The sequence below is a fragment of the Cebus imitator genome, unplaced genomic scaffold, assembly GCF_001604975.1.
Source record: "Cebus imitator isolate Cc_AM_T3 unplaced genomic scaffold, Cebus_imitator-1.0 Scaffold736, whole genome shotgun sequence".
In the NCBI taxonomy this organism is placed as follows: domain Eukaryota; kingdom Metazoa; phylum Chordata; class Mammalia; order Primates; family Cebidae; genus Cebus; species Cebus imitator.
In genome coordinates, this window is record NW_016108051.1 from 116531 (window position 1) to 143410 (window position 26880).

The 26880-nt window shown below is 44.1% G+C and overlaps 1 protein-coding gene across 1 annotated transcript in view; it reads left to right on the forward strand.

The window, feature by feature from the left end:
- Positions 1 to 26880, forward strand: part of AFF3 (AF4/FMR2 family member 3) — a 153576-nt gene that overhangs the window by 88791 nt on the left and 37905 nt on the right. The window contains exons 7-9 of the mRNA XM_037735164.1: positions 8422 to 8608; positions 17019 to 18113; positions 23411 to 23535. Coding sequence (XP_037591092.1) covers positions 8422 to 8608; positions 17019 to 18113; positions 23411 to 23535 — 1407 coding nt within the window. The remainder of the gene's footprint in view (positions 1 to 8421; positions 8609 to 17018; positions 18114 to 23410; positions 23536 to 26880) is intronic.

A 26880-nucleotide genomic window follows, 5' to 3' on the forward strand; every position in this document is an offset into this window, starting at 1 on the left:
ACAAATACTCATAGCAGCCTTATGAATAGTACAAAATGGAAGCAGTTAGAATGTCCCTCATTGGGTGAATGGTTAAAAAATGGATGAATCAGGCCAGGCGTGGTGGCTCATGCCTATAATCCCAGCACTTTGGGAGGCTGAGGCGGGTGGATCATGAGGTCAAGAGATCGAGACGATCCTGTTCAACATGGTGAAACCCCGTCTCTACTAAAAATACAAAAATTAGCTGGGCATGGTGGTGCATGCCTGTAATCCCAGCTACTCGGGAGGCTGAGGCAGGAAAATTGCTTGGATCCAGGAGGCGGAGGTTGCGGTGAGCTGAAATTACACCATTGCATTCCAGCCTGGGTAACAAGTGCGAAACTCCATCTCAAAAAAAAAAAAAAAAAAACAAAAAAAAAAAAAAAAAAACAACGGATGAATCTTTAAAGGTCCATACCATGGAATCCTACCCAGAAATAAAAAGAAACAAGCTATGAATATATTAAAAAACTTGGATGGGTCTCATGACATTGTGTTGACTGAAAAAAGGCCCATCTCAAAAGGATACTTACTATTAATAAATTGTATCTCAGTAATTTAGTTTAAAAAAGAACATGTAACTATATGATTCTATTTATATAACATTCTCAAAATGACAGCATTTTAGAGATGGAAAACAGATGAGTGGTTGCCAAAGATTAGGAATCGTAGAGGGTAGAGGTCAGTGTGAGTGACCCTAAAACAGTGTCATGAGGGAGATCTTTATGGTGATGGGGCAGTGCTATATTTTAATAGTGGTGGTGGTTACATGAATCTATCCATGTGATAAAATGACAAGGAACATTTTGCCATTGTCAGTTTTCTGGTTTTGATATTGTACTGCTTGGGAGTAACTGGGTGAGGGATACATAAACAATCTGTACTTTTTTTTTTTTTTTTTTGCAATTTCCAATGAATCTGTATTTATTTCAAAATAGAATTTTTTAAAAAAATAAGTGGGCTGATCTATCAGTCAGCAAGTGGAGAAAGAAAATGTGAGACAGATATATATACACACACACATACACACACACCATGGAATACTATTCAGCCATGAAAAGGAATAAATTAATGGCATTTGCAGCAATCTCGTTGGGATTGGAGACTATTATTCTAAGTGAAGTGACTCAGGAATGGAAAACCAAACATCGTATGTTCACACTGATATGTGGGAGCTAAGCTATGAGGATGCAAAGGCATAAGAATGATACAATGGACTTTGAGGATTCCAGGGGAACGGTTGGAGGGAGATAAGGGATCAAAGACTACAAATTGGGTTCAGCATATATTACTCGGGTGATAGATGCACCAAAATCTCCCAAATCACTGCTAAAGAACTTGCTCGTGTAACCAAATACCACCTGTTCCCCCAAAAACCTATGGAAATTAAAAAAAAAAATTTAATAAAATCCTAAGGTCAAAATAAATAAATAAATAAATGCAAAATGGTGTTTGATAGCTGCTCTGTCTATGGAGTAGCCATTCTTTTATTCCTTTTCTTACTTGCTTTCACTTTAAGAAAAAAAAGATGAGCTGAAGAATGAGAGTATTTGGTTCACGCCTTGTTGTCCCTGGCCCTGCTAATCTAAATTCCTGAGTGGGTAAAACTTGTGCTGATGGTGGCCTCTATATTGGTTTTAATTTGAGCCATCTCAAAATGTGTGATAATGGGACATAGATCAGAGGTCTCAGAACGGTACTCCACAGGCCTCATCTTACCCACAGATGTGTTTCGTTGCTAAAATACAATGAAACTTTTCATTGTTAAAACTTTTCAAATTAGGTACCAGCATTTTAAAATCAGGAGATTTGATATAAATCTCAGGATTTTAAGCTTCATCTGAAAAAAATCAAAACATTCGGTAATAATGAGCTCTTGTTTCCAGGTAAAGGGATAGGCTGGCCTGGAGAAGTAGCATTTGACCTAGTGGGATTCCCCAGTTTGGTGCCTTCCCCACTGCGGGGCTGAGGGTCTACTGCCATTTGTAATAACATGTTAGGCGTTTGTTTGTCTTACACCTGAACACTTTACTCATGGATGCTACGTGCGTGGCCCCTGTGGGTTCTCAATTTTCAGCCTATACATATATAAATGAGATAGTGTTCTAAAGTTACCAGTTTTAAGAAATCCTACATTTTCCCAAAGGAACAGAAAAAAAAAATACATTGCATGGATAAATTAGATGATTCTGATCCTTGCAGCAAGGGCTGCAATAGAGAAGTGGGCAGTGTGCTAGAGGGACTCATGGGAGGAAACATCATGGATGCCTGGGAGAGCTGGGAAAACCTTTACAGAGCTGGGAAACAGCCACTCAGTCTGGCAGAGGTAGTAAGAGGTAACAGTAACTCAAAAAGAGAGAAAGGACTTTCTGGCACAGAAAATAGCATGTGCAAGGTGGACAGACCCAGCCTGTCCAGATGCTGAGAAATGTATTATTGCCAAGAGTTAGGGATAGACCCATTGAAGTGAAGCTGGAAATCTGATTGAGACCAGACCCTGAAGAGCATCAAAAGCCAAGTTTTATAGAGAAATTATTCCTGGAAGTATTGCAGAAAAAATACATTAATACATTTCAGGATAGAAGCAATAGTCCTACCAGTTGGTTTTTTTGTTTTTTGGGGTTTTTTTGGAACATAACTTTAGCCATAGCAAACCTCCTCAACCCCGCATTTACCGTTTTTACTTCTCATGTGGCATGGTTTTAGATGATTAAAATCAACAGTGATGCTATTAATAAAGGAATACTGTTGCCAGGACACTGGTTCCGGTTTGGATAGCAAGCATTTGTTCTCACAAAGTGTTGAATGAGGAGGAGTTATAAACGTTGTTATTCAGTCAGTCCCAGTGGAGTGCCCGCAGCATGTGTGGTGCGATGTGGGCACCACAGCTGTGCACACAGCACCAACCAGGCAGAGAGCCCCTCCATAAGTTACTTGTCAGTGAAAAGTGTGTGGACCATTTTGGATATGTATTCAGGCCCCACAATACACTTGACAGGCAGGAGCACCCTTGACTGTGAGATCCAAGATTTTGTCATTTTGATTCCAGGTCTTTTCTTTTACAGTCCACATTCAGACTTAGCCAAGGCCAGATTCCAAAAGGAAGGTGTCATTGCATCCATAGGAAGAAACACACCAAGCAGATCATTTAGAGTAAAGCTGGACCTCTCTCAAAGGTGTGTTTGGTTCTGACCACTCACAAAACCAGCCAAACATTTCAGGAAATCAAAATGCAAAAAATAAGCAAACCATCCAAGAGGGGACTGTGCTTAAATTATAGCAGATAAAATTTAGAGTGTACTTCAAGAAATATTCTCAGAAAGGAAGAAGTCTGTCTTAAAGATTGCTGAAGTCCTCTTACATATTTTTAATTGGAAAAGAGAGATTATAACCTTTTCGAAAGGTTCAGTCTCTTTTTTAAAAACTCATTAACCCAGTGATGGATTTTTTCCTTTACTTTTTCATTCAGTAATCATACATGAACACCTATTATATGCCAGGCACTGTGCTAAGCTTTGGTTACACAAAGACTTTTATTCCATGATCTTAACAATGTTTCACGGCTGCTGTCAATGGCACCATTCATGAGATGGCACTGGGTCCAAGAAGGTGGTAGGTATTATGCTGAAACTTGTCCAAGCTGTCCGTGTTATCATTTCAGGAAAAATTCCACTATCATTTTTTTTTCGACAGAGTCTTGCTCTGTCACCCAGACTGGGGTGCAGTGGCACAATCACACCTTACCTCCCAGGCTCAAGTAATCCTCCTGAGTAGCTGTGACCACAGGCACATGCCACCACACCCAGCTAATTTGTTTTTTGTTTGTTTGTTTTTTGGTGGAGACAGGGTCTCACTATGTTGCCCAGGCTTAATTTTTTTAAAGTATCTTTGGTATGTAAACATGAAAACCAATTGGCACACTAAAATTTTCCGTTTGTAATTTTAAATATATAAAGCCTAGGCCAGGTGCAGTGGCTCATACTTGTAATCCCAGCACTTTGGGAGGCTGAGGTGGAAGGATTGCTCGAGGCCAGGAGTTCAAGACTAGTCTGGACAACATAGAAAGATCCCGTCTTTTCATATATATACATATATATATATATATATTATATATATATAATATATATATATTATATATATGAACTTTGCATATATATATATGCAAAAATTAGCCAGGTGTGGTGGTACATGCCTGTAGTTCCAACTACTTGGGAGGCTGAGGAGGAAGGATTGCCTGAGCCCAGGAATTCGAGGCTGCAGTGAGCTATGATTGCCACTGCACTCCAGTCTGAGCAACAACAAATTCCATAGATGTATGTATATGTGTGTGTATGTGGCTTAGCCAAGTTCATCCTTTCACTAGTACTTGTCTGCAGGGAGGGCCATTCCTGGCTTCCTCATCTTGGCTCTGCCACCCTTGCTGCTGCAGCTGCCCCATGATGGGTAAAGTGGCTGTGAGCACCCATGACGGGAGCAGTCACTATATTGAGGCCAGAATGGTCAGCTGACCCCAAGGCTCCATGCAAGGACAGTTTAGAGCAACTGCCTTCGTGGAAATGGGGAGAGTGATCTTGATCCCACAAGTGGAGCCACCAGCGCCCTTCAGGAAAATCTGTCCTCATCTTTGCCATGATTGTTTCTAGACATAATACATACTGTACTCTTTACCAGGACCATTGAAACGTGAGTGTATTTAATCCAGACATCGTAAGTTTCACAACCCTTATAAGTAACGTATGAAGAAAAACCTAAACTCTTGGCTCTCTCAGCTGTTTTAAAAACAAATAATAGTTATGCCAGTAAAACTGTCATTTTAAGTGAATTTCCTAATTTAAGAAAGGAAAACATTAAAGTGTAAGGTTTTTCTACCGATATAATTCAGATCGGAGGTGCTGCCTCCTTATGCTAGTGTGCCTCACCACTTTAGGACCGCAGCCTTTAAAGACAGGCAGCATGGTAACTGCTGAGTGGACACTTTTTAAAGACACTCACTTTGTGGTACAAGCCACAAGGAATCCCAGACACCTTGCTGCCTCCACTATACACAGAAAGCCCAGTGCACACAGAACCAGCATCATGTTTTTTGTTGATTGAAAGCAGATAGAATGTACTGATCGGTTTTCTATGATGTCCAGTGGGTTTGATCGCCAATCAGAATGTTCTTTATTCATCTTCATTTGCTAATCTTTGGCAGATGTCACTCCAGAGGGTGGCAGAGAAACACATATCTTTCCTCCACATCTATGTCCCCCACCCCCAGTCTTTTAACAAGGACACTTGAGCCATTTGTCATTTTGCTTTTTTGTTTATTTTTGTGTGTCTCCCCCGCAGTGTTTTGGGACATGCCAAAAAACTATTTTTTTAAGTTCAGGGGCACATGTGCAGGTTTGTTACATAGGTAAATTTGTATCATATGGGTTTGTTGTACAGATTCTTTCATCACCGAGGTATTAAGCCTAGTGCCCATTAGTTTATTTTTCCCGATCCTCTCCCTCCTCCCATCCTCCACCTCCAATAGGCCCCACTGTTGTGGTTCACCCTCTGCGTCCATGTGTTCTCATCATTTAGCTCCCACTTATAAGTGAGAACTTGTGGTATTTGGTTTCCTGTTCCTGTGTTAGTTTGCTAAGGATAATGGCCTCCAGCTCCATCCATGTTCCTGCAAAGGATATAATCTTTTTTTCTAATAGTTACATTGTATTCCATGGTATATGTGTACCACATTTCATTATTCAGTCTATCACTGATGGACATTTGGGTTAATTCTGTGTCTTAACATAGAATTGTGAATAGTTTGGCTATTATGAATAGTGTGACTATTGTGAATAGCATGGCAATGAACATACGTGTGCATGTGTCTTTATGATAGAATGATCTATATTCCTTTGAGTATATACTCAATAATGGGATTGCTGGGTTGAATGGTATTTCTGTCTTTAAGTCTTTGAGGAATCACCACACTCTCTTCCACAATGATTGAACTAATTTACACTTCTGCCAGCAGTGTATAAGCATTCCTTTTTCTCCACAACCTCACCAACGCCTTTATTTTTGGACTTTTACATAATGGCCACTCTGACTGGTGTGAGATGGTATCTCATTGTGGTTCTGATTTGCATTTCTCTAATGTTCAGTGATGTTTAGCTTTTTTTTCATATGCTTGTTGGCCCGATTTATGCCTTCTTTTGAAAAGTGTCTGTTCATGTCCTTTGCCCACTTTTTAATGGGGTTGTTTTTTTCTTGTAAATTTGTTTAAGTTTCTTATAAATGCTGGATATTAGAGCTTTCTCAAATGCATAGTTTGCAAAAATTTTCTCCCATTCTGAGGGTTGTTTACTCTGTTGATGGTTTCTTTTGCTGTGCAGAAGCTCTTTAGTTTAATTAGACCCCATGTGTCAATTTTTGCTTTTGTTGCAATTGTTTTGACATCTTTGTCATGAAATCTTTGCCCATTTATATGTCCTGAATGGTATTGCCTACATGTCCTGAATGGTATTTTATGGTTTTAGTTTGTACATTTAAGTCTTTAATCTATCTCGAGTTGATTTTGTATTTGGTATAAAGAAGGGGTCCAGGTTCAATCTTCTGCATATGGCTAGCCAGTTCTCACAGCAGCATTTATTGAATAGGGAATCCTTTCCCCATTGCTTGTTTCTGTCAAATTCGACGAACTATTAACATGGAACCCAGATGTTCATGTGCAGTCAGAATTCAGTAGTCTTTTTTTATTATTCTATTGATAGTAACCATCTCAATTCAGCCAACAGGAAAAACGGATTTTTGTTCATAAGGAAGGAAAGAAATATTACAGTCCCTGAGCTCTAACTGTCCCTTGCCTTACTCTGTCTTAAGATTCAGGATCCCTCACTCAATTCCAGACACAAATAACAGGCTAGAAAAGAAATCACTGCAGCTCAGGCAAGGCATGAACATGCAGATATTGTCTGATGCTGAAGAATTTTGTCAGACAATCAGTATGGACCATGACATTGGTGGAAGAAATAAAAACCCCACTAGGGAAAGTTATGTTAAAACTCTGGTTTCCCTAACCCTGCCGTTCCAAAAGATGCTTTTATTTTTAGATTTCCTGCAAGATAGTTTCTTTTCTGGTCGTTTTTATAGAAACAAATCTCCAGTGAGTATTACCTCCATCCCCACCCCCATACCCAGGATTTATGAAAGTCCACCTTGGGCAAAGCATGTATCAAAGATTTAAGGGATGGGTGAAAGGAGTCCTTTACCTTGTCCAGGCTGCTTTGCACTTGAGACTATAAACCCTCACAAGCTCCCTGGCCTCTGGCCTTCACTGATGCTTGGTCCTATGGAAGCACTGGTCACAGTTGGAAGGAAGCAGATATTTGCTGACTCAACATACAAGAGTGACCGGCATTTTTGGTGTTTAGAGCTTCACCTCAAAAGAACACATTAAGGTGTGTTTCAATTTTGTTAATAAAGGACTTTGAAGATGTTGAATATTATGTGAGTACTGAAATTTTCTTTTTCACTCAAACACTTTCTGGGTGGATGTGTGCTATTTGAATTGTTATAGTTAATTACTATTGGAAAGCATCAGTCAATTTTCTTGTTATCTTTGAGTATGTAATGACTTTCTGGCAAATTTCAGCATGGATATAAGCATCATGTATAAATGTGAAATGCACTTCATATAAGCCATAGCACTGGGATTGAATTTTAAAGTCTAGAACATACAAAAGTGTGTCCGTGAGGGATCTGCAGTTCTCTAGGAAAGGGCTCAAAGGAAAGTTACTGTTTGTAACAACATGCCAGCACCTGTAATCACTGCAGCAGTCAACTACAGGTGGGAAAAGGGAGGAAGCAAGACATTAACTTGGATAGTCTGTCAGTCTCTGGAACCTTCCAGCAGGCCATGAATGGTCAGTGCAGAACGTTGTGCCCTTCCTGACAGCCCTCTGCCTAATCCCTGCCATCATGCTGCATTTTTCCTCTAGGGCAAAAATAAAGCAGTCATTTTCACACTTTGCAAAATAGTTCAAGCTTTTTGGATTTCCTTGCATTTTTTGTAGATGATTGGATTTGGGGATGCATTTGAAAAGCCATTCCCAGAACAGCAGCAAAATAGAAACGGCCATTAGGATGTAATACCACCTTCCCTTCCAAAATAGCCACACAAATAACCAGTGCCTGACTACCAAGGGGCACCAATTTTACTCCTGATTTTATTCTGTATATGAGTTGCTTTGACCTTTAGGATGATTTGACCTCGACGCCTGCTCTTTGTGTTCCAGGTCAGGGTTGACAGATGTGTGGGCTTCGTGCCTCCTCTCTCTTGGGGTGCATGGCAGTTTGGATGGTGTTTTCCTGTTTGCTCACTTGGCTTTTTCCTTCCCACTCCTTCCCGGGGGCCTCGCGGGCTGGCAGCACCGTGGTCCAGCAGCCCAACTGCAGAGCCTCAGTGCCTTCCAGCAAGGGCAGCAGTAGCAGCAGCAGCAGCGGCAGCAGCAGCTCCTCCAGCGACTCGGAGAGCAGCTCCGGATCCGACTCGGAGACCGAGAGCAGCTCCAGCGAGAGTGAGGGCAGCAAGCCCCCCCACTTCTCCAGCCCCGAGGTAAGCACTGCCTGGCTCAGGCCCCTCCTCTGCCCACTTCTGTCTCTATGAGGATAGCAAGTCCTGGCATCGTAGCCGTCACACTGCTGCAGGTCTCCTCCCTCCTGCAGAGCCCCAAGCCAGGGGCTGGACAGGAGGAGGCTGTGGGCTTCGGGCTCCACATTTTCCCCACGCTGTCCCCTCCTCACAGTCTCCTAATTACACAGCTTCCTTTGAAGTACAGAAACATCAACTTTCATTGCCCCCAAATCTCTGTCTCGACTTTCAGAAATTTCCAAGTATGCTGTAAACATCATTGATAGGAAATAACCTATGACCTATGTCTCCCTCCGGGTCAGCCAGGGCAGTCACTGAACAGGGCTGCTCACTGCCTGGGAATTGTGGCCACCCATAAATCACAGGGAAAGGGGTTTTATGGATTGGACATGGTCAGATTCTTAGCTTTTTGCAGTTTGTCACAGATCAGAAGAACAAGGGCTATAAATATTAATAAAACCTTCTTAACTGTGTTTTCTTTGTGAAAATATAAAAAGAAAAATTAGCATCAGCCTACAAATAATAATGAAACCTTTTATAGCTATGATGAGTATCTATATGGAAGATTTAGGTGCCTCCTACAAAAACATTAGAAGGTACTAATAAAAACCATTGCTATTTCTACTTTAAAGTAGAAAGGGGAAAATTAAATAGTAATTCAGAGCATGAGGTTTCTTGGGAGAGGGCCAGGAGAAACTTCTCCAGGCTGCAGAGCTCTAAGGATAGACTGTAATTTCTAAACAAGGAATAAAATACACACCCTTCTTGAGCGTGTAAACATTTGACATGACCATGATTGTCAGGTTTAATTTTTTACTTACAACCCTCTGTATTATTTGAGGGGGCAAATTTCTAAATAGCCTCTGAAATGGAACCAAACCCACTTCTACAAACCATTGCAGTGGGAAGGGAGCACCTCAATGGACCCAATCAGCCCCCCATCCCCAGCTTTTATGGCGATGCCTTAGGCGTTAGCACACTTGAAAGCAGTGGTGTTTCCATCTCAGGTTCACAGAGTGGCTCTTCAATTCCTTCATGCTTTTCTCCTCCCCACTTCTTTCAGGAGGCTGAGGCTTTTTGCAGGAGCACTGTGAAATCAGGGAGATTTTGTTTCTTCACAGCCCTCATTTTCTTTTTGGCACCTTTCTGCCCTGACTTAGGACTCTCCATTCATCCTGAACCAAGCCGTCTCGCCACGCTGTCCTTCCCATGAGGTTCTGTGTCTGCCTGTCCATCTATCTGTCCATCTATTTATCCACCCATCTACCTTTGTATAAGGGGAAGGTTCTTAGCAACATTAACCTTTGAAAACCTTAGGGTAAGATAACCTTGACTTTTCCCAGAAACTAAATTATTATTCTTTCAGCATAATTTCATTTACTCATTCACTAATTCATTCGCTCATTCAGAATTCATTCAATAAATATTTACTGAGCATAGGTCGCACTGTACTTGGCTCTGGAATACAGCAATTATATGACAGAAAATGTCCCTATCTTCATAGCTGACATTCTAATGGGGATGATTCGAAATGAAAAAATACAGGAGTTTACTAAAGTAGAGGAGTTAAGCAGGATTCAGAAGCCTGCTTTATGCTGTACTTCATGGAGAAATTCCAGAATATTTAGTTATAAGAAATAGCTGAGTCCCAGGGACAGGGCAAGGACAGGGCAGGCAGGGGGCATGTCCAAAAAGTGTGTGTGTCTGTGAAGATCACCCATCCAGCCTCCTCCTTGTGACTTTACAGGTTAAATTCATGAACGTTCATTTTTATTTTCATGCCAAAATGTAGGTCCTAGAGCTCCCGTGTTGGCTGAAACCTCATTTAAGAGCAGTACAGTTATAAAGTGCTTTAAGCAAATGCTTTCTAAATGTCACTGAGATAATTACAAAGACCTGAACTCCTGCGTGATGAAAGGAGGCTCTTGTCATTTCTTCCAGCAGCTATCAGAGGCCCCTCACTAAGGAGAGGGGGCAAGAGCCTCCTAAAGGAGTCAGTCCTAAAAGTTTAAGTCACCTGAGGCCACACGTGGTTTTGAATTCCTGGCTTCCCTACGCAGAGGACTGCAGAAGCAGCAGGTGATGTATTAGCCACACTGCCCATTCTTTCTTTCTGCAGGAAAGAAATGTATTTGTTGGAATAAAAGTAAAGTTATTCTAACATTTTTCCTAAGGATAATACAGATACATACACCCTTAGGAAGAAAATGAGTTTGCAGACTGCAAATGACAAAGGCAGGAAGTAACATCACCCTGCCTGTCCTCTGCAGCCTCGCTGCCTGGCTGTGGCAGTGCTGGCTCAGGTCACCTTAGAGAGAGCAGTAAGACTCCTTTTCCTGAACCACACATGACAGTCGGGCTCTTCATAGCCATGCACCTCACATTCTGCTGCTCAGATCCATGTGTGCTGCTTTGAAGCAGAAAGCTTCTGTTCCTCACTCCCCTGCTGTAACATCCTGCTGTGGGCCTAGGAGGCGCCCTGCATTCTCCCCGCCATGTGCCAGCACTCACGACACCCACTGGGCTCAGCTGAGTTGCATAGATGTCCTTTCTGGCTGTGTGTGTTGAGAGCCAGTTTGTTTCATGTAAATCACTGTAGTATGCTAATGCCATGTTCCTGCGTAGCATGGAGGGGCCCTCTCTGTGGCATGATGTGGGCTTCATTGGTCTCAGACTACTTCTCACTGGAATCTAATCTTCTTTCCGAGCATTGTACAGCCTCTTATACCAGAGCTTTGCAGGGGAAGCTGCTTTTCCACTCAGCTAACACGTTGCCCCCACACACGGAGCTCCCTCGACCTTTGTTGGACATGTAATAAATATTATGTGAAGAAAAAATGCCTGGACACATAATCTTGAGGCGATCTGGGATAAAATAGGTTTATCCCACCTCTTTACTTACAGAATCATCACCCAGCCCTGAACTATTGCTCAGGTATACTGTTTTCTACTGTGGCACTTCCCAAATTGATCTGACTCTGGAAACCCATCTTCGTGGGATAGAGGAGCTAAAAGCACATTTTGGAAAATGCTGCCCTAGGTTATTCTTAAAAATCAGCAGAAATGCGATTCAAGTTGCTCACTGATTCAACAAGCTTCTCATTTATTAGGTGCCTGTGCGGTCTCTGGCAGTGGGTACTTGAAGGATTTAGATGAAGCGGGGCCAGAGTACATGGTGAAGAGCTGGTGCATGAGTCAGAGGGAAGATCAGTTAGGGAGGAGAGTCACGGCTGAAAATATAAAGCAGCGAGCCAGCAAACAAACAAGAACCTTGAGCAGAAACCCTAGGTGGGCAGCTCAGGAAGCAGACTGTGGCCAGCCACATACCAGTGGACTGGCGTCTGCAGCCTGAGTTTCACCTCCTCACCGCTACTATATTCTGTGTCCTTGAAGCTTCCTTGGCCACAATTGCCTCATTTCCAGAATGGCACGCATTCTTGCCCTGGCTAATCTGTGAGGTTGTGGGGGGGAAAATGATGGCGATAAAGGAATAAATGATACAATTGGAGTGACAGCTCATTGTGAATTACTCTTATTAGGAGGCGAGCCATAGTAATCTGCCTCCCTGACCTAGTATAGATGCTGCAAGGGATACTAAAGAAACCAGAGACCTGCCCCTCACCTGAAAGAAGCGTTTGGCTTTTTTGAAGACACAAGACATATATGCATATGAAACAAATATAAACATCGAAAGACAACGCGATTGAGTGCAACAGAGGGCAACAAGTACTGTTTGGAGTGTTCTTAGTGTTTTCACCAAAATTAAGATCTCATTCTGTCATTTTAAGTTGAAGACCAACATTTCTCAAAGGAATGCAGCCTCCCTTTCATGAGGCTATGCCAAATAGTGGTTTGGAGACACGGCGATGCAGCAGTGGAGACCATTGGTCTTTAAAGCTAGATGAGTACAAAGTCAGTCTTGGTGGAGCCCAGTAGCTTAGCAGCTCTGGGTATATCCCTTAGCCTCTCTGAGCCTCATCTACAAGCTAAGGGTGATAACGTTTCTTATCTGTAAAGGTTAAATGAGATAATACATGTGAAGTGGGAGTTAAAGTGTAGGTATTCTGGCAATGAAAGATGATTGCAAGATAATGGACGCCCTTGAACGCCAGCCTTAGGAATTTGGATTTTGTTTGAGAGGCAATAGGAGGTTATTGTAGATCCTTGAGAAAAAAAAGTAAGATTTAGTGATGTGTTGAAAGTGGTACTTCAAACTGATTTCTTCAGCTGTGAAGTGCAGAAAAAATGACCCTAAAGCATACCATACAGTGGGCCTGTACTAAATGTATTAAATTCTGCCCTTCTGTTAATGCTCCTGCTAGGAAGTGTCAGTGTGAATTTTCCCATAGGCAGCTGTGTTTGGGCCACAAACAGACTTCCATGTTCTCTCACATAGGAGATATGAGCTGTAGAAGGCTCCGGATGGTGGCAGCGAGGGAGAGCTAGTGTGAAACGCAGTGGCGGGGCCAGCGTGAGGGCTGTGTTCTGCCTTATGTGTGAGTGCCCTCTCCCAATATGTGTACCCTTTCTGCAAGAGGCCCCTTTGGCATCCATTCATATTTACTGTGCCCCATTTGTCTAGGGAAGCTGAGGCACAGGTGAAGGCACTGACTTAATGAGAGAAATGGGGGTTGAGGGAGACAAAATTAGAAGTCATTGATTTTCGCCACCAAATTAGTTTTCAGGCACTCTCAGCTAATCTCAGGGGAGACAAGGGATTCCCCCTTGGCCGAGAAACTGTTCCGTGTCCCGCTGTCCTGCTTTCTCTGGCCGTGGGAGGGCATCTACCACTGCCACATGCACTGGCCGTGCTCCATGGGTTTCCCATGTTCCCTTTCTCTAGAGAAGCCACATAAAGCCAGGTCATGATTTACATAGAACTTATAGGTGTAAAAACGATCTCTCTTTCTACTCGTTTGCATATTTCTCTGGAGCCCCTGGTTCTGTTGGCAGCATGAAAACAAGCAAAAAAAAGTCATGTCAAAGACCAGAATTGGTGTCATGGCCAGGGGATCCCCCCTCCCCACCTGCACTCTAGGATGGCTTCTGCGTCCTCACAGCCCACGGAAAGGGGCCTCCATCCTCCTTCTGGCCTCCACTGAAATTTTCTTGCTTCTCCAAGTTACCAGACACCCTGTGCCAGTCTGCCCTGAAGTACAGTTAGTCCCATCTGGTTTGGGACAACCGGCCGGATGTCCACCGTCCCTGCTATAGCTCTGGTTGCCTGATCCCAATGCTCTGTGGCCAATTTCTCTTGGCCCCAGCCCATTGTGGCCCATCAGAGGCTTCCCATTTCCCTGAGCTGTGCCCCGGACTCAGCCAGGGCCCCTGAGTCTGTGATAGAGCGCTCTCCTCCCCTCCTCAGATCCTTAATGCCTGAGGTGAGGCCCAGAGCCCTGAGTTCTGCTCTTAACACAGGCCTCACTGTTGAAAAACAAACCTTGATATTTCAGAGGAAGCTTTTCAAATTTACTATGTTGTTTTAATGTGTGTGTGTGTGTGTATATATATATTTTTTATTGCGTTTTAGGTTCGGGGGTGCATGTGAAGAACGTACAAGATTGTTGCATAGGTATATACACGGCAATGTGGTTTACTGCCTTCCTCCCCATCACCTATATCTGGCATTTCTCCCCAGGTTATCCCTCCCCAACTTCCCACCCCACACTGTCCCTCCCCTAGTTCCCCCCCACAGACCTCAGTGTGTGATGCTCCCCTCCCTGTGTCCATGTGTTCTCATTGTTCAACACCCACCTATGAATGAGAACATGCGGTGTCTGATTTTCTGTTCTTGTGTCAGTTTGCTAAGGATGATGGTTTCCAGGTTCATCCATGTCCCTACAAAGGACACGAACTTATCGTTTTTTATGGCTGCATAGTATTCCATGGTGTATATGTGCCACATTTTCCCTGTCCAGTCTATCATCGATGGGCATTTGGGTTGGTTCCAGGTCTTTGCTATTGTAAACAGTGCTGCAATGAACATTGGTGTGCATGTGTCCTTATAGTAGAATGATGTATAATCCTTTGGATATATACCCAGTAATGGGATTGCTGGGTCAAATGGAATTTCTATTTCTAAATCCTTGAGGAATCACCACACTGTCTTCTACAATGGTTGAAATAATTTATACTCTCACCAACAATGTGTAAGTGTTCCTATTTCTCCNTGGTGTATATGTGCCACATTTTCCCTGTCCAGTCTATCATCGATGGGCATTTGGGTTGGTTCCAGGTCTTTGCTATTGTAAACAGTGCTGCAATGAACATTGGTGTGCATGTGTCCTTATAGTAGAATGATGTATAATCCTTTGGATATATACCCAGTAATGGGATTGCTGGGTCAAATGGAATTTCTATTTCTAGGTCCTTGAGGAATCGTCACACTATCTTCCACAATGGTTGAACTAATTTACACTCCCACCAACAGTGTAAAAGTGTTCCTATTTCTCCACATCCTCTCCAGCATCTGTTGTCTCCAGATTTTTTAATGGTCACCATCCTAACTGGTGTGAGATGGTATCTCAATGTAGTTCTGATTTGCATTTCTCTGATGACCAGTGATGATAAGCATTTCTTCATATGTTTGTTGGCCTCATATATGTCTTCTTTTGTAAAGTGTCTGTTCATATCCTTCGCCACTTTTGAATGGGCTTGTTTTTTTGCGTGTAAATCTGTTTTAGTTCTTTGTAGATTCTGGATATTAGCCCTTTGTCAGATGGGTAAATTGCAAAAAATTTTTTCCCATTCTGTGGGTTGCAGATTCACTCTAATGACTGTTTCTTTTGCTGTGTAGAAGCTGTGGAGTTTGATTAGGTCCCATTTGTCTATTTTGGCTTTTGTTACCATTGCTTTTGGTGTTTTAGCCATTAAGTCCTTGCCTATGCCTATGTCCTGAATGGTTTTGCCTAGGTTTTCTTCTAGGGTTTTTATGGTGTTAAGTCTTACATCTAAGTCTTCAATCCGTCTGTAATTTTAGTGTAAGGTGTCAGAAAGGGGTCCAGTTTCTGCATTCTGCACATGGCTAGCCAGTTTTCCCAACACCATTTATTAAACAGGGAATCCTTTACCCATTGCTTGTTTTTGTGAGGTTTGTCAAAGATCGGATGGTCAAATTTATTATGTTAAGATATATTTTCTCTGGCAACAGATCCAATTTGCTCTAGACTTGAACTGATCAAGTTTGAAGTATGGAGCTAAGCAGTGTCCTCTTACTCTAGCCTGGTATCTGGTCTCCCTAAAACAATGCATGCCACAAATTCGAAAGGTGGAACGCCATAGGGAAGGAAAAACACATCACCTTAATCAGCCAAAATATTTTACTGATTTCAATTTGTGAAATTGAAAATACTCTGGCCAAAATTCTAGACTTCCCAATACACCTGTTTTCTCTTAATAATCATAATGCTGGATAAATAGACTTTTCTTAGACATCAGCATTTACTCCCTATAAAATTATTGGATTGGTCCTTAATTTTTCTTTTCTGAGACATAGATTCTTAAAGACACAACTGAAAACTACAGACCTCTTCCAGTAACGAAATGCGTGTACACATTTCCCATCCATTTCAGGGCATTCCCTGGCCATCCCACACCCACAACCCTAGAGCCAACCTGTGGGCCACAGTTCAAAACCAGTGACTGTCATGAGTTGCTATAAGTTAGCAAAACTGCTTGCAGGAAAGGTTTCCATCTCAACTCCATGTCTGAAATAGTTCTGGCAAAGTGTGATAGACGCAGGTTGAGGATAGACTGACCCAGTCAGGCTGCCAAAGATGCGCAAGTCCCACTGAAATAGTTCTATGTGCAAAACAAGCCATCTTCCCAAGGTCTTTGCTCCTACCACCAAACGACGACAGCCTGCCTGCCTTCAACACGTAACTCATGTGTTAATTGTTTGGGATTATAGGTTCCACTTAGTCCTTTCTTCAGCTCTCCCCAAACTTTAAGTCTCACCAAAGAAAACAAGTGATTTAATGCTTAGGACATCTAAACTAATCTCCAGTTAAGTTTTGGGGAATCTCAAGTTCACATATGTATAATTACTTTTTTAAAAATCTATACTAACACTCAAAAGTACTAGGAAATGGGTTCTAACGAGGCACAATGCTTTCCTTATTTTTCCAAGGAGACTTCAAACTGCTGCAAGGACATTTAGTGCCATGGGCCGATAAGGACAGCATCATCCAGGCATCCTGAATGCCACATGCGGCTGCCGCACACACTTAATGCTTCTGTTTTCCTTTTGCTTCTAGCCCATTCGTTTTCTGCACATACACTTAGAGGAGTAAGTCAAGATAAAAACAGCCAGGCCCCTTTTAAGTGAGCCTTTAATGAAAGATGTTTTGTTTGTTCGCCGGTTTTCTGTTTTCAGGCTGAACCAGCATCTTCTAACAAGTGGCAGCTGGATAAATGGCTAAACAAAGTTAATCCCCACAAGCCTCCTATCCTGATCCAAAATGAAAGCCACGGGCCAGAGAGTAATCAGTACTACAACCCAGTGAAAGACGACGTCCAGGACTGTGGGAAACTCCCCGACATTTGCCAGCCCAGCCTGAGGGAGAAGGAGATCAAGAGCACCTGCAAGGAAGAGCAGAGGCCGAGGACAGCTAACAAGGCCCCTGGGAGTAAAGGCGTGAAGCAGAAGTCCCCGCCCGCGGCCGTGGCGGTGGCGGTGAGCGCAGCCGCCGCGCCGCCCGCAGTGCCCTGTGCGCCCACGGAGAACGCACCCGCCCCCGCCCGGAGGTCAGCGGGCAAGAAGCCCACCAGGCGCACCGAGAGGACCTCGGCTGCGGAAGGCGCCAACTGCCACCGGCCCGAGGAGCCTGCGGCCGCGGACGCGCTGGGGGCGAGCGTGGTGGTCCCCCCGGAGCCCACCAAAACCAGGCCCTGCGGCAACAGCAGAGCGAGCCACCGCAAGGAGCTGCGCTCCTCCGTGACCTGCGAGAAGCGCCGCACACGGGGACTGAGCAGGATCGTCCCCAAATCCAAGGAGTTTATTGAGACAGAGTCGTCATCTTCGTCCTCCTCCTCGGACTCCGACCTGGAGTCCGAGCAGGAGGAGTACCCTCTGTCCAAAGCACAGGCCGTGGCTGCCTCCGCCTCCTCCGGGAACGACCAGAGGCTGAAGGAGGCTGCTGCCAACGGGGGCAGTGGTCCCAGGGCCCCTGTAGGCTCCATCAACGCCAGGACCACCAGTGACATCGCCAAGGAGCTGGAGGAGCAGTTCTACACGCTGGTCCCCTTTGGCCGGAACGAACTTCTCTCCCCTCTAAAGGACAGTGATGAGGTCAGGTCTCTCTGGGTCAAAATCGACCTGACCCTCCTGTCCAGGATCCCAGAACACCTGCCCCAGGAGCCAGGGGTCTTGAGCGCCCCTGCCACCAAGGACTCTGAGAGTGCACCACCCAGCCACACCTCGGACACTCCTGCAGAAAAGACTTTGCCAAAATCCAAGAGGAAACGCAAGGTAGGCCTGGGGCTGACTCGGTCGGAGGGGCATGGAGGGGAAGGGGCCGTCTCTTAACTTGTGGGTACCTGGGGCAGAACACCCACAAGCTGCTGGTTGGGACCATAGGCTGCCACAGGAGTTTTGTGCGTCCTTACCTAACACACACTTCTAGAGTACTTTCTATATCCAGACACTGTTGTAAGCAGTTAACATCTAATTTGGGTGAGTCCTTAGAACTGCTCAGTGAGGGAAGTACTATTATAATCCTTTTTTTTTGGAGGGGGGAGGGAGTTTTGCTCTATTGCCCAGGCTAGAGCGCAATGGCACGATCTCTGCTCACTGCAACCTCTGCCTCCCAGGTTCAGCTGATTCTCATACCTCAGCCTCCCAAGTATCTGAGATTACAGGCGTCAATCACCACCCCACCTAATTTTTTTGCATTTTTAGTAGAGATGGGATTTCACCATGTTGGTCAGGCTGGTCTTAAACTCCTAACCTCAGGTGATTCACCCACCTCAGCCTCCCAAAGTGTTCGAATTACAGGCATGAGCCACCGCGCCCGGCCTATTATTCCTATTTCATAGTTGTAGATAATTAAGGCTTGTCCCACTGCATGTCAAAATAGGAAATATTTATCTAGTGTGTGCACATGCAGCTGGAGGCAGGGCCTGTGAGAAAGCTAAACACATGAAGAACCCCACTCTGCCGGGAGGAATGGGATGAGATGACATGGATGATGGGATCACTCATTGACCCAAAAAGCCAGTGGCCTCACTAAGTTCAAGGCTGTGGCAGGTGAAAATGAATACAGCAGACCCTGATGTAGCATCAGAACCAGCAGCTGTTGCTTTCCATGGCATTGATCAAGGAGAACTTCATGGTGGAGGGGCCCTGAAAACGGTTCTGAAGAGGAGAGATATTTGAGTACATCCAGGCTCAGGGATGGAAGCGGTAAGACCAGGGAGTGAGAAGGCAATGCAAGGACAGGGGGAGCTATGGGGCATCTCTGGCAGCAGACACTGAACGCACAGCCCATTTCAAAGGTTTTTGTGCAGGGGAATACCTTAATCACCCATTAAAGCCAATTCTGAGGATTTTTAACCCCTTCTGTTAATGTATCTTCAAAAGGAATTTTTACTGCAGTGAAAAATGCAGCGGGTGACAAACCAAGATCTCAATACTCATGGATAGCTCCAAATTTAGGACAAAGTTTTCAGTAACAACAGCTCACAGGTATATAGGTCCCCATGATGGTGCTGCTCCAGACACTTTATACATGTTAAATCATTTCATCCTTATGACTTTATGAGGCAAATATTATTGTCAAACCCGTTTTACAGAGAGGGAACTGAGGCTCAGAGGCCCTAAAGCAATTTGCCCAAGGTTGCGTAGGTCCTAAGGGGCTGAGCCAGGAATGAACCCAGGCTGTTTGGCTTCAAAGTGTCACAATAAGAAATCAGTCTGAGGTTTATATATTTTCCATTTTTCTAAAGGCAGCCTAGTCTTATCAATAAAAAAGTTAGACTGAACACGTACATTTCACAGCTATTTTGAATCCCTGATTGAGAGGGGGACTAAGGAGTACAGCTTGTTACCTTGTCCTGGCCACAATGAATGTATTCCTCAGTTTGTAAGTGTGCATGGAGAAGGCACACAGTCTCCTTTTTTATGACAGTCATCTTTGTGACCTAAGGGCACCTACGACCAGAGAAATTTATTCTAAAATCCAGGCCAGGCACGGTGGCTCACGCCTCTCATCCTGGTACTTTGGGAGGCTGAGGTGGGCAGATTGCCTGAGCTCAGGAGTTTAAGACCAGCCTGGGCAACATGGTGAAATCCCATCTCTACTAAAATAGAAAAAATTAGCCAGGCATGGTGGTGAACGCCTGTAGTCCCAGCTACTTGGGAGGCTGAAACAAGAGAATCACTTGAACCTGGGGGGCAGAAGTTGCAGTGAGCTAAGACCGCGCCACTTCACTCTAGCCTGGGCAAAAGTAAGACTCCACCTCAAAATAAATAAGTAAATAATATAAAAAAGTACCAAAGGATGTGTTTCTGCACATGATATTAATAACATTAACTAATTTATCTCTATAAAGTAGAATTTGAAGCCCTTGCAAGAAAGCTCATGAAAAGAAATATCTTCAAGGGGCAGCTTTTTGTTTTTCCTTGGTATGGATGCAAAGATAATTTTATAAAGAGACCCCAACATAGTTTCCACCCAGCAGTGGCCATTAGTCTGCAGTGGGTGCCCATGGTTGGTTCCCATTGCCCTGAGAGTGCTCACATCTAATGGAAAGTATGTGGATTTTCACACCAAAGTCACCTGACCTCAAATCCCATCTTTACCATTTACCTCCTACAAGATCAGCTTTTCATGGGCCCAATGCATGGGACCACACTGGTGTGCATCGATACAGGACCTCTTGGAGTTGAATGCTTATGGCTGCCATCTTGAAAATTTTCCTTTTATCTTTCAATTTGTGATGCTGCAAATTGATGGCACATGTGCAGGGGCATATGGAACTTTGAATCAATGCGTTCCCACCTACTGCCTGTTTCTGCAGGGCAGGTTCTGCCTGCTCTTCCACCTCCTGGTACCCTGGGCCCTAAGCAGTCTCCCCCTTCCCATCTTGGTCTGGGGACCATTGCTGCCCTCACACCAAGAAGGGCCTAGGTGCAGGCATAGGATGGCTCTTGGCCAACCTTGATCCAGGTAGTGAGACATTCCAAAGGGAGTCTTGCAATGCCCTGGTGGCTGCCCGTTCACTGTGGGTTGTTGGGGAAATGCCTGACTGGACTCGGGCACCATAACTAGGGCCTCTGATTGGCAGGAGAGGAACACCCACACTGGTGGGCTGCACACTTATGCCTCCTCCCAGGGCAGACGTGGCTCTTAAGAGGCTACACTCGCCACCCCACCCGAAGGTATCCCCATGCCCAAAGAAGTACAACACATATAGCAAATACTGTAGACACCCCCGTGGCAGAGACTAAAAGAAAGGAGAATGTTTTCTAGTTGAGGGCTTTATAACATCACTCTTTTCTTGCTTTTTGAACAAGGGGACCAGCATTTTCATTTTGCACTAGACTCAGAAAGTTATGTAGGGTCCTTGGCCTCCTGGGTGACCTTAATCAGATGACCTTACTTTCTCTGAACTTCAATTTCTCCATCTAGAAAATGCTGACATCTTTGCAGGAGTGTTGTCAGATTCACACAATATGTTCAAACAATGGAAGTCAGTAACACATGTCAGCTCATTTATTCCCTACCCGCTGTTCCTCCTGCGGTTTTTCTCTGTACACCCTGTCTTCCTTATTACTTGCTGGTGCTCAATCTTTGTTGAGCATAGGAATCAATCAATGAGTTAATCATCTGGGAATGAGTGTGGCTGTTGTCTCTGGAATGGATGGCTAGATGAATAGGCTGATGGAAATAAGCACATACATGAAATATGCAGAGACAGACATTGGTAACATATAGACAGATGGGAAATATATATAGCTGCCCAGGCATACAGAGTTTGCTAGAGAGAGAGAGATGTGCAGAAAGATGTACATAAAATTCCATAATAAACTGTGTTTAAATAGTTGTATTATGGCCATTTTTAACTTAAAAAACTTCATTTATACTAAGCCTGACACCTGGTGGTACTCATAAAATCTAATGAATCATCATTAAACACAGACACAAGAGAAGTGAAAGAACATTTTTATAGTGCTCTTTACTTGGTATTCTGGGCATTAATATCCCAGTACTGGGTGCTGGAGATGGGACCCTATAGACCTGGCTGTCAAACTTGTGGAGTCTCACCCTGCTGGAGCCCTGGAGCTAATTTGGGCGCTCCATGGGGCCACTATTACAGTGTGGGCATCTGGGAGCCCCTGTGGCAGAGACTGTGTGGCAAAATCCCAGCCAGAGCAAGAAGGTCAGAGTGTTTCCCTCTTTGGGGCTGGCACTTGTCTCCTGGAAAACACTACAGACAGCCCTGAGGATACCATACTAGGTTCCTGCTATCTCATGGAAAATGGAACTTTCCGAATGTATTCGTGTTGCACCCTAACACATCTAAAGTTAAACAGAGGCTGGCCTGATAGCCCACGCCTGCCATCCCGGCACTTTGGGAAGCCAAGGTGGGAGAATCACTTGAGCCCAGGAGTTTGAGATCAGCCTGAGCAACATGGCAAAACCCCATCTCTACAAAAAAAAAAAAAAATTACAAAAAATTAGCCAGGCTTGGTGGCACACACCTGCAGTCCCAGCTACTCTGGAGGCTGAGGCAGGGGAATCGCCTGAGCCTGGGAGGTCAAGGCTGCAGTGAGCCATGATCGCACAACTGCACTCCAGCCTGAGTGACAGAGCAAAACTCTTATCTCTAAATAAATAAATAAAATTAAACACAATCATGGCAACAAGGATCCAATCAAAGTACTGTTTGAGAAAAAGGTACTTTATGGATTCTAAGATGTCATGGGATGGTAACTGTAAACTAGAATTAAGGCACCAAGAGATAACAGCCTCTGCTTGCAGATCACAAAAGGCAAGATTTTTTTTTTTTTTTTGAGATAGTCTTGCACTGTCGCCCCAGCTAGAGTGCAATGGCGTGACCTTAGCTCACTGCAAACTCCGCCTCCTAGGTTCAAGTGATTCTCCTGCCTCACTCAGCCTCCCGAGTAGCTGGGATTACAGGTGTCTGCCACCACGCCCCACTAATTTTTTTTGTATTTTTAGTAGAGATGGGGTTTCACTATGTTGGCCAGACTGGTCTCAAACTCTTGACCTCATGATTCACCTGCCTTGGCCTCCCAAAGTGCTGGGATTACAGGCATGAGCCACCACGCCCGGCCAAGAGGCAAGAATTTTTAAAGCAGAAAAGTCCAAGTGTACCACTGCCCTTACGGCATGAATCCCAGAGAACACACACTTGCTGTACCTTATTCTGATACCAAGAAATGCCAAGGTGAGTGCCGCTGGAGCTGCAGTGAAAACAGACCACGGCTGCTTTGGGAGGCCTAAATTCTGGGCCCGTTGATGGCAGAGCTGTTTCCAGAATTCCCAAAATGTTGAATCATGGTGTCGTGTCGTGCATCGCCTCTCCAGCAGCTGTTAATTGTAAAACCAACAGATTTCATCCTTGCTTGTTGAGGAGCTGATGGGGAAGCTATGGCAGAGGCACAGCCGCACAGGCTGCTCTTCAGGGAAGCTGGGTGAGCGGGGCTCCCAGGAGGCCTCGCTCTGTGGAAGTCGGTGCCTGGGAGCTCATAATAACCTCTTGAAATTCAGAGCTGATTGACTTTAGCTTATTCCCAAACAGTGTGACATCGAAGACAACTACAGGGAGATCAAGAAGGCCCAGGGAGAGAAAGAGAGCTCTTCAAGACTGGCCACCTCCGCCAGTAATACTTTGTCTGCAAACCACTGCAACATGAACATCAACAGGTACGTGCATTTCCTCCAAAGTGGAAGTGAGCTGGAGGGATCTCTGGGTCTGAAAGTCACCTGCCGCGTTGGAGGAGGGTCTGGCTTTTTGAGGACTGCTCTGGTCTAGGTCTGCAGACTTCCCTCCCTCCATTAACCCAAGTCTTATTATTATGGCTACACAGTGCCTCACACTATAGCTCCCAGTAGTCATGCAGGGTGCGTGTCCATAACCAAAGACAAGCTACTAGTTACATACAGCTCTGCACTCCCCAAGATATGCCCTTCCCCCCAAAAAAGCTTAATAACTGAATTTCAAATCAGTATTTTAATGGCAACCGCTAAACTCATAAGAACACTAAGCTTATTACACAGATGAAGAAAAACACACTTCAAGCTGAATCTCCATGTGAAGCACCTAAAGCAATTAATTGGATATAGACTAAAATTGTGGTTTTAGAAGGGTCCATGCTTCCAAGGTTAAATGGTCACCCAGACACTCCTCTCAAGGGGTTCCACATGGACCCACCCAACACTGAATCCCCTCTGTGATAAATGGCTTGCTAGCAAGGCAAGATCCCAGGTATTTATTAGAAACGAGCAGCTTATCAGTCATAAAAGCTCTTTCTATTTTGAAATACCACAGCACGGAAACCACTTTTCCTCTCAAAGACACTCCTCACCCTCCCTGACCATATACATAGAATTTTAAAGGGAGATGAATGTCTCAGCACAACACATAAAAATGTAAACTGAAAGGTTAGGAAAAGATGTAGAGCGGTGCTAAAACTCAGCGAGGAAATTGGAGAGCGAGGGTGCACACACACAGGCCCACTGCAGAGCAGGATCACCTTGGAAGGAAGGCGAGGGCTGCCCCTGCGTGCTGCCCACTCCTCAGTCCTCTGTGCAGGGTGGATGGCAGCCCAGAATATTGGGAAAGGGGAAATGGGAAATTGTGGTCCCAAAATATTTTTAAATGTCTGGTATTGTTATGTATGTGCTTGTTAATGCACTAAATAACCTTTCTAGCTGATCTGGTGGCTTCCATAATTTCTTAGCAGTGAGGAATATAAACCATATGTCTGCACAACTGCAATATGATATGAAAATGGCTGTGATTTGGCTGGGCGCAGCGGCTCACACCTGTAATCCCAGCACTTTGGGAGGCTGAGGTGGGTGGATCACAGGTCAGAAGTTTAAGATCAGCCTAGCCAATATGATGAAACCCCATCTCTACTAAAATTATATTAAAAATTAGCCAGGCATTGGTGACGCGCACCTGTAGTCCCAGCTACTCAGGAGGCTGAGGCGGGAGAATCGCTTGAACCCAGGAGGCAGAGGTTGCAGTGAGCCAAGATTTCGTCACTGCACTCCAGCCTCGGTGACAGAGTGAAACTCTGTCTCAAAAAAAAAAAAAAAAAAGAAAAAGAAAATAGCTGTGAGTGATTCCTCCTGATGACACAATCACAGGTTAGCACTACTCCTGCTAAACCATGACTCTGGTTTCATACCTTTACTCATAGTTGAAAGAAATGTTCTATTTCAGTGAGAGGTTAGTGAAAATGAAGAGGTCACGTCTCCATTCAAGTTATTGGACCCTGGGTTAAAAAACTCTTGCTCTAGAGACAGCCTGGCTAGTTCTGATGGTTTTATTTATGTTAAGTAGTGACCCAATGGATACAAAATGCTTAGAGTTCTTTCTGGGAAAGGTGGTCTGTGTACCTCTGGAATTGTGATTACTACTATCGAGTTTTACCAGTGCTGTACAGCAGTCCCAGAGAAGGAGATTGCCAATTTCAAAGAAGAGCTCCAAAGAAAGTTTCTTTGGTCAACTTGAATATATATATAAACTTGCAGTGATGAAAAAAGGGCAATCATACGATGTCCATGATAATATTTAATATCATAGTTTCATTTCCCATGCACTATAAAAATCATGAAGTACGTCAAATAATAGAAACCAAGGAAAAGGTCTTTTTTTACTCACATTTCAAGAAACAATTCGTTTCTCAAGCTGTCCACATTATCTTCAACATCAGCATTTTCGCCATCAGTAGATGAGCAACTTTTGATTCTCCCAAAGCACTTTTGCATAACACATCCTCTCTGTTGTTAGACACACACTGCATTTGGAACCAGAAATCTACCACCAGAAATTCTATCCCCACATGTATCCATTTGCATAACATTAAGAACCGGGGTTTTGTCATTTGTTCTAGTGGCCTGTGTTTATAATTTCTCTGCCGTGACCACCAGCTAAGGAAATTGCTTTGCGAAGTGACTTTAATGGCTTGTTTGCGGTGATAACCAATACGTGCAATTAAGAGAGCCCAACCCCAAGAATAATAAGTAAATCTTTGTTAGATGTCTTTACCATTTTTTAACGGACTCTACCAGGTGACCTCTATAATTATCCTAAATTGGCGATGACTGAGTTTATTTCAGACTAATCTGTCTTCCCCAAACAATACTTCTTTAAAGTAATAGAGCCCTAACAATGTAATAAACATTGCAAACTCAAATATAAGTGAATACCTCTTCACTGATGGTTGATTTTGGAGAACATTATATTCAAGCACAGACAATAGTTTTGAAGGTAAAATAAGAAGTGAGGAATCAGAAACTATAACTTCTCACCCCTTTTATATTCTAGGTTTAATCTGACCAATCCCTGGTTAAGTCATAAACTCACATATTAAGAATTTGCTTCACATATTGCAGGTTGTTCTCTGGTTTTATTAGTTTCTATATAATATTTAGTACAAGCTCAGATAAGAGAGCAAAAGTCTTTTTAGAAATGTAGAATTCGGGCCTGTAATCCTGGCACTTTGGGAGGCCAAGGCAGGTGGATCACCTGAGGTCAGAAGTTCAAGACCAGCCTGGCCAAATAGTGAATCCCCATCCCTGCTATACAAAAATTAGCCAGGCCTAGTGGCAGGCACCTGTAATCCCAGCTACTTGGGAAGCTGAGGCAGGAGAATCCCTTGAACCTGGGAGGCAGAGATTGTAGTGAGCCGAGATCATGCCATTGCACTCCAGCCTGGCAACAAGAGCAAAACTCCATCTCAAAAAATAAAAAGAAAGGTAGAATTCTGCCAGGCACAATGGCTCACACTTGTAATTCCAGCACTTTGGGAGGCTGAGGCACCTTGGGTCCAAGAGTTCAAGACCAGCTTGGGCAACATGGTGAAACCCCATCTTTTCAAAAAATATGAAAAATTAGCCAGGTGTCATGGTGCATACCTATTGTCTCTGCTACTCAGGAGGCTGAGGTGGGAGGATTGCTCGAGCCCAGGAGGTTAGGGCTACAGTGAGCCAAGATCCGGCTACTGCTCTCTAGCCTGGACAACAGAGCCAAACCCTGTC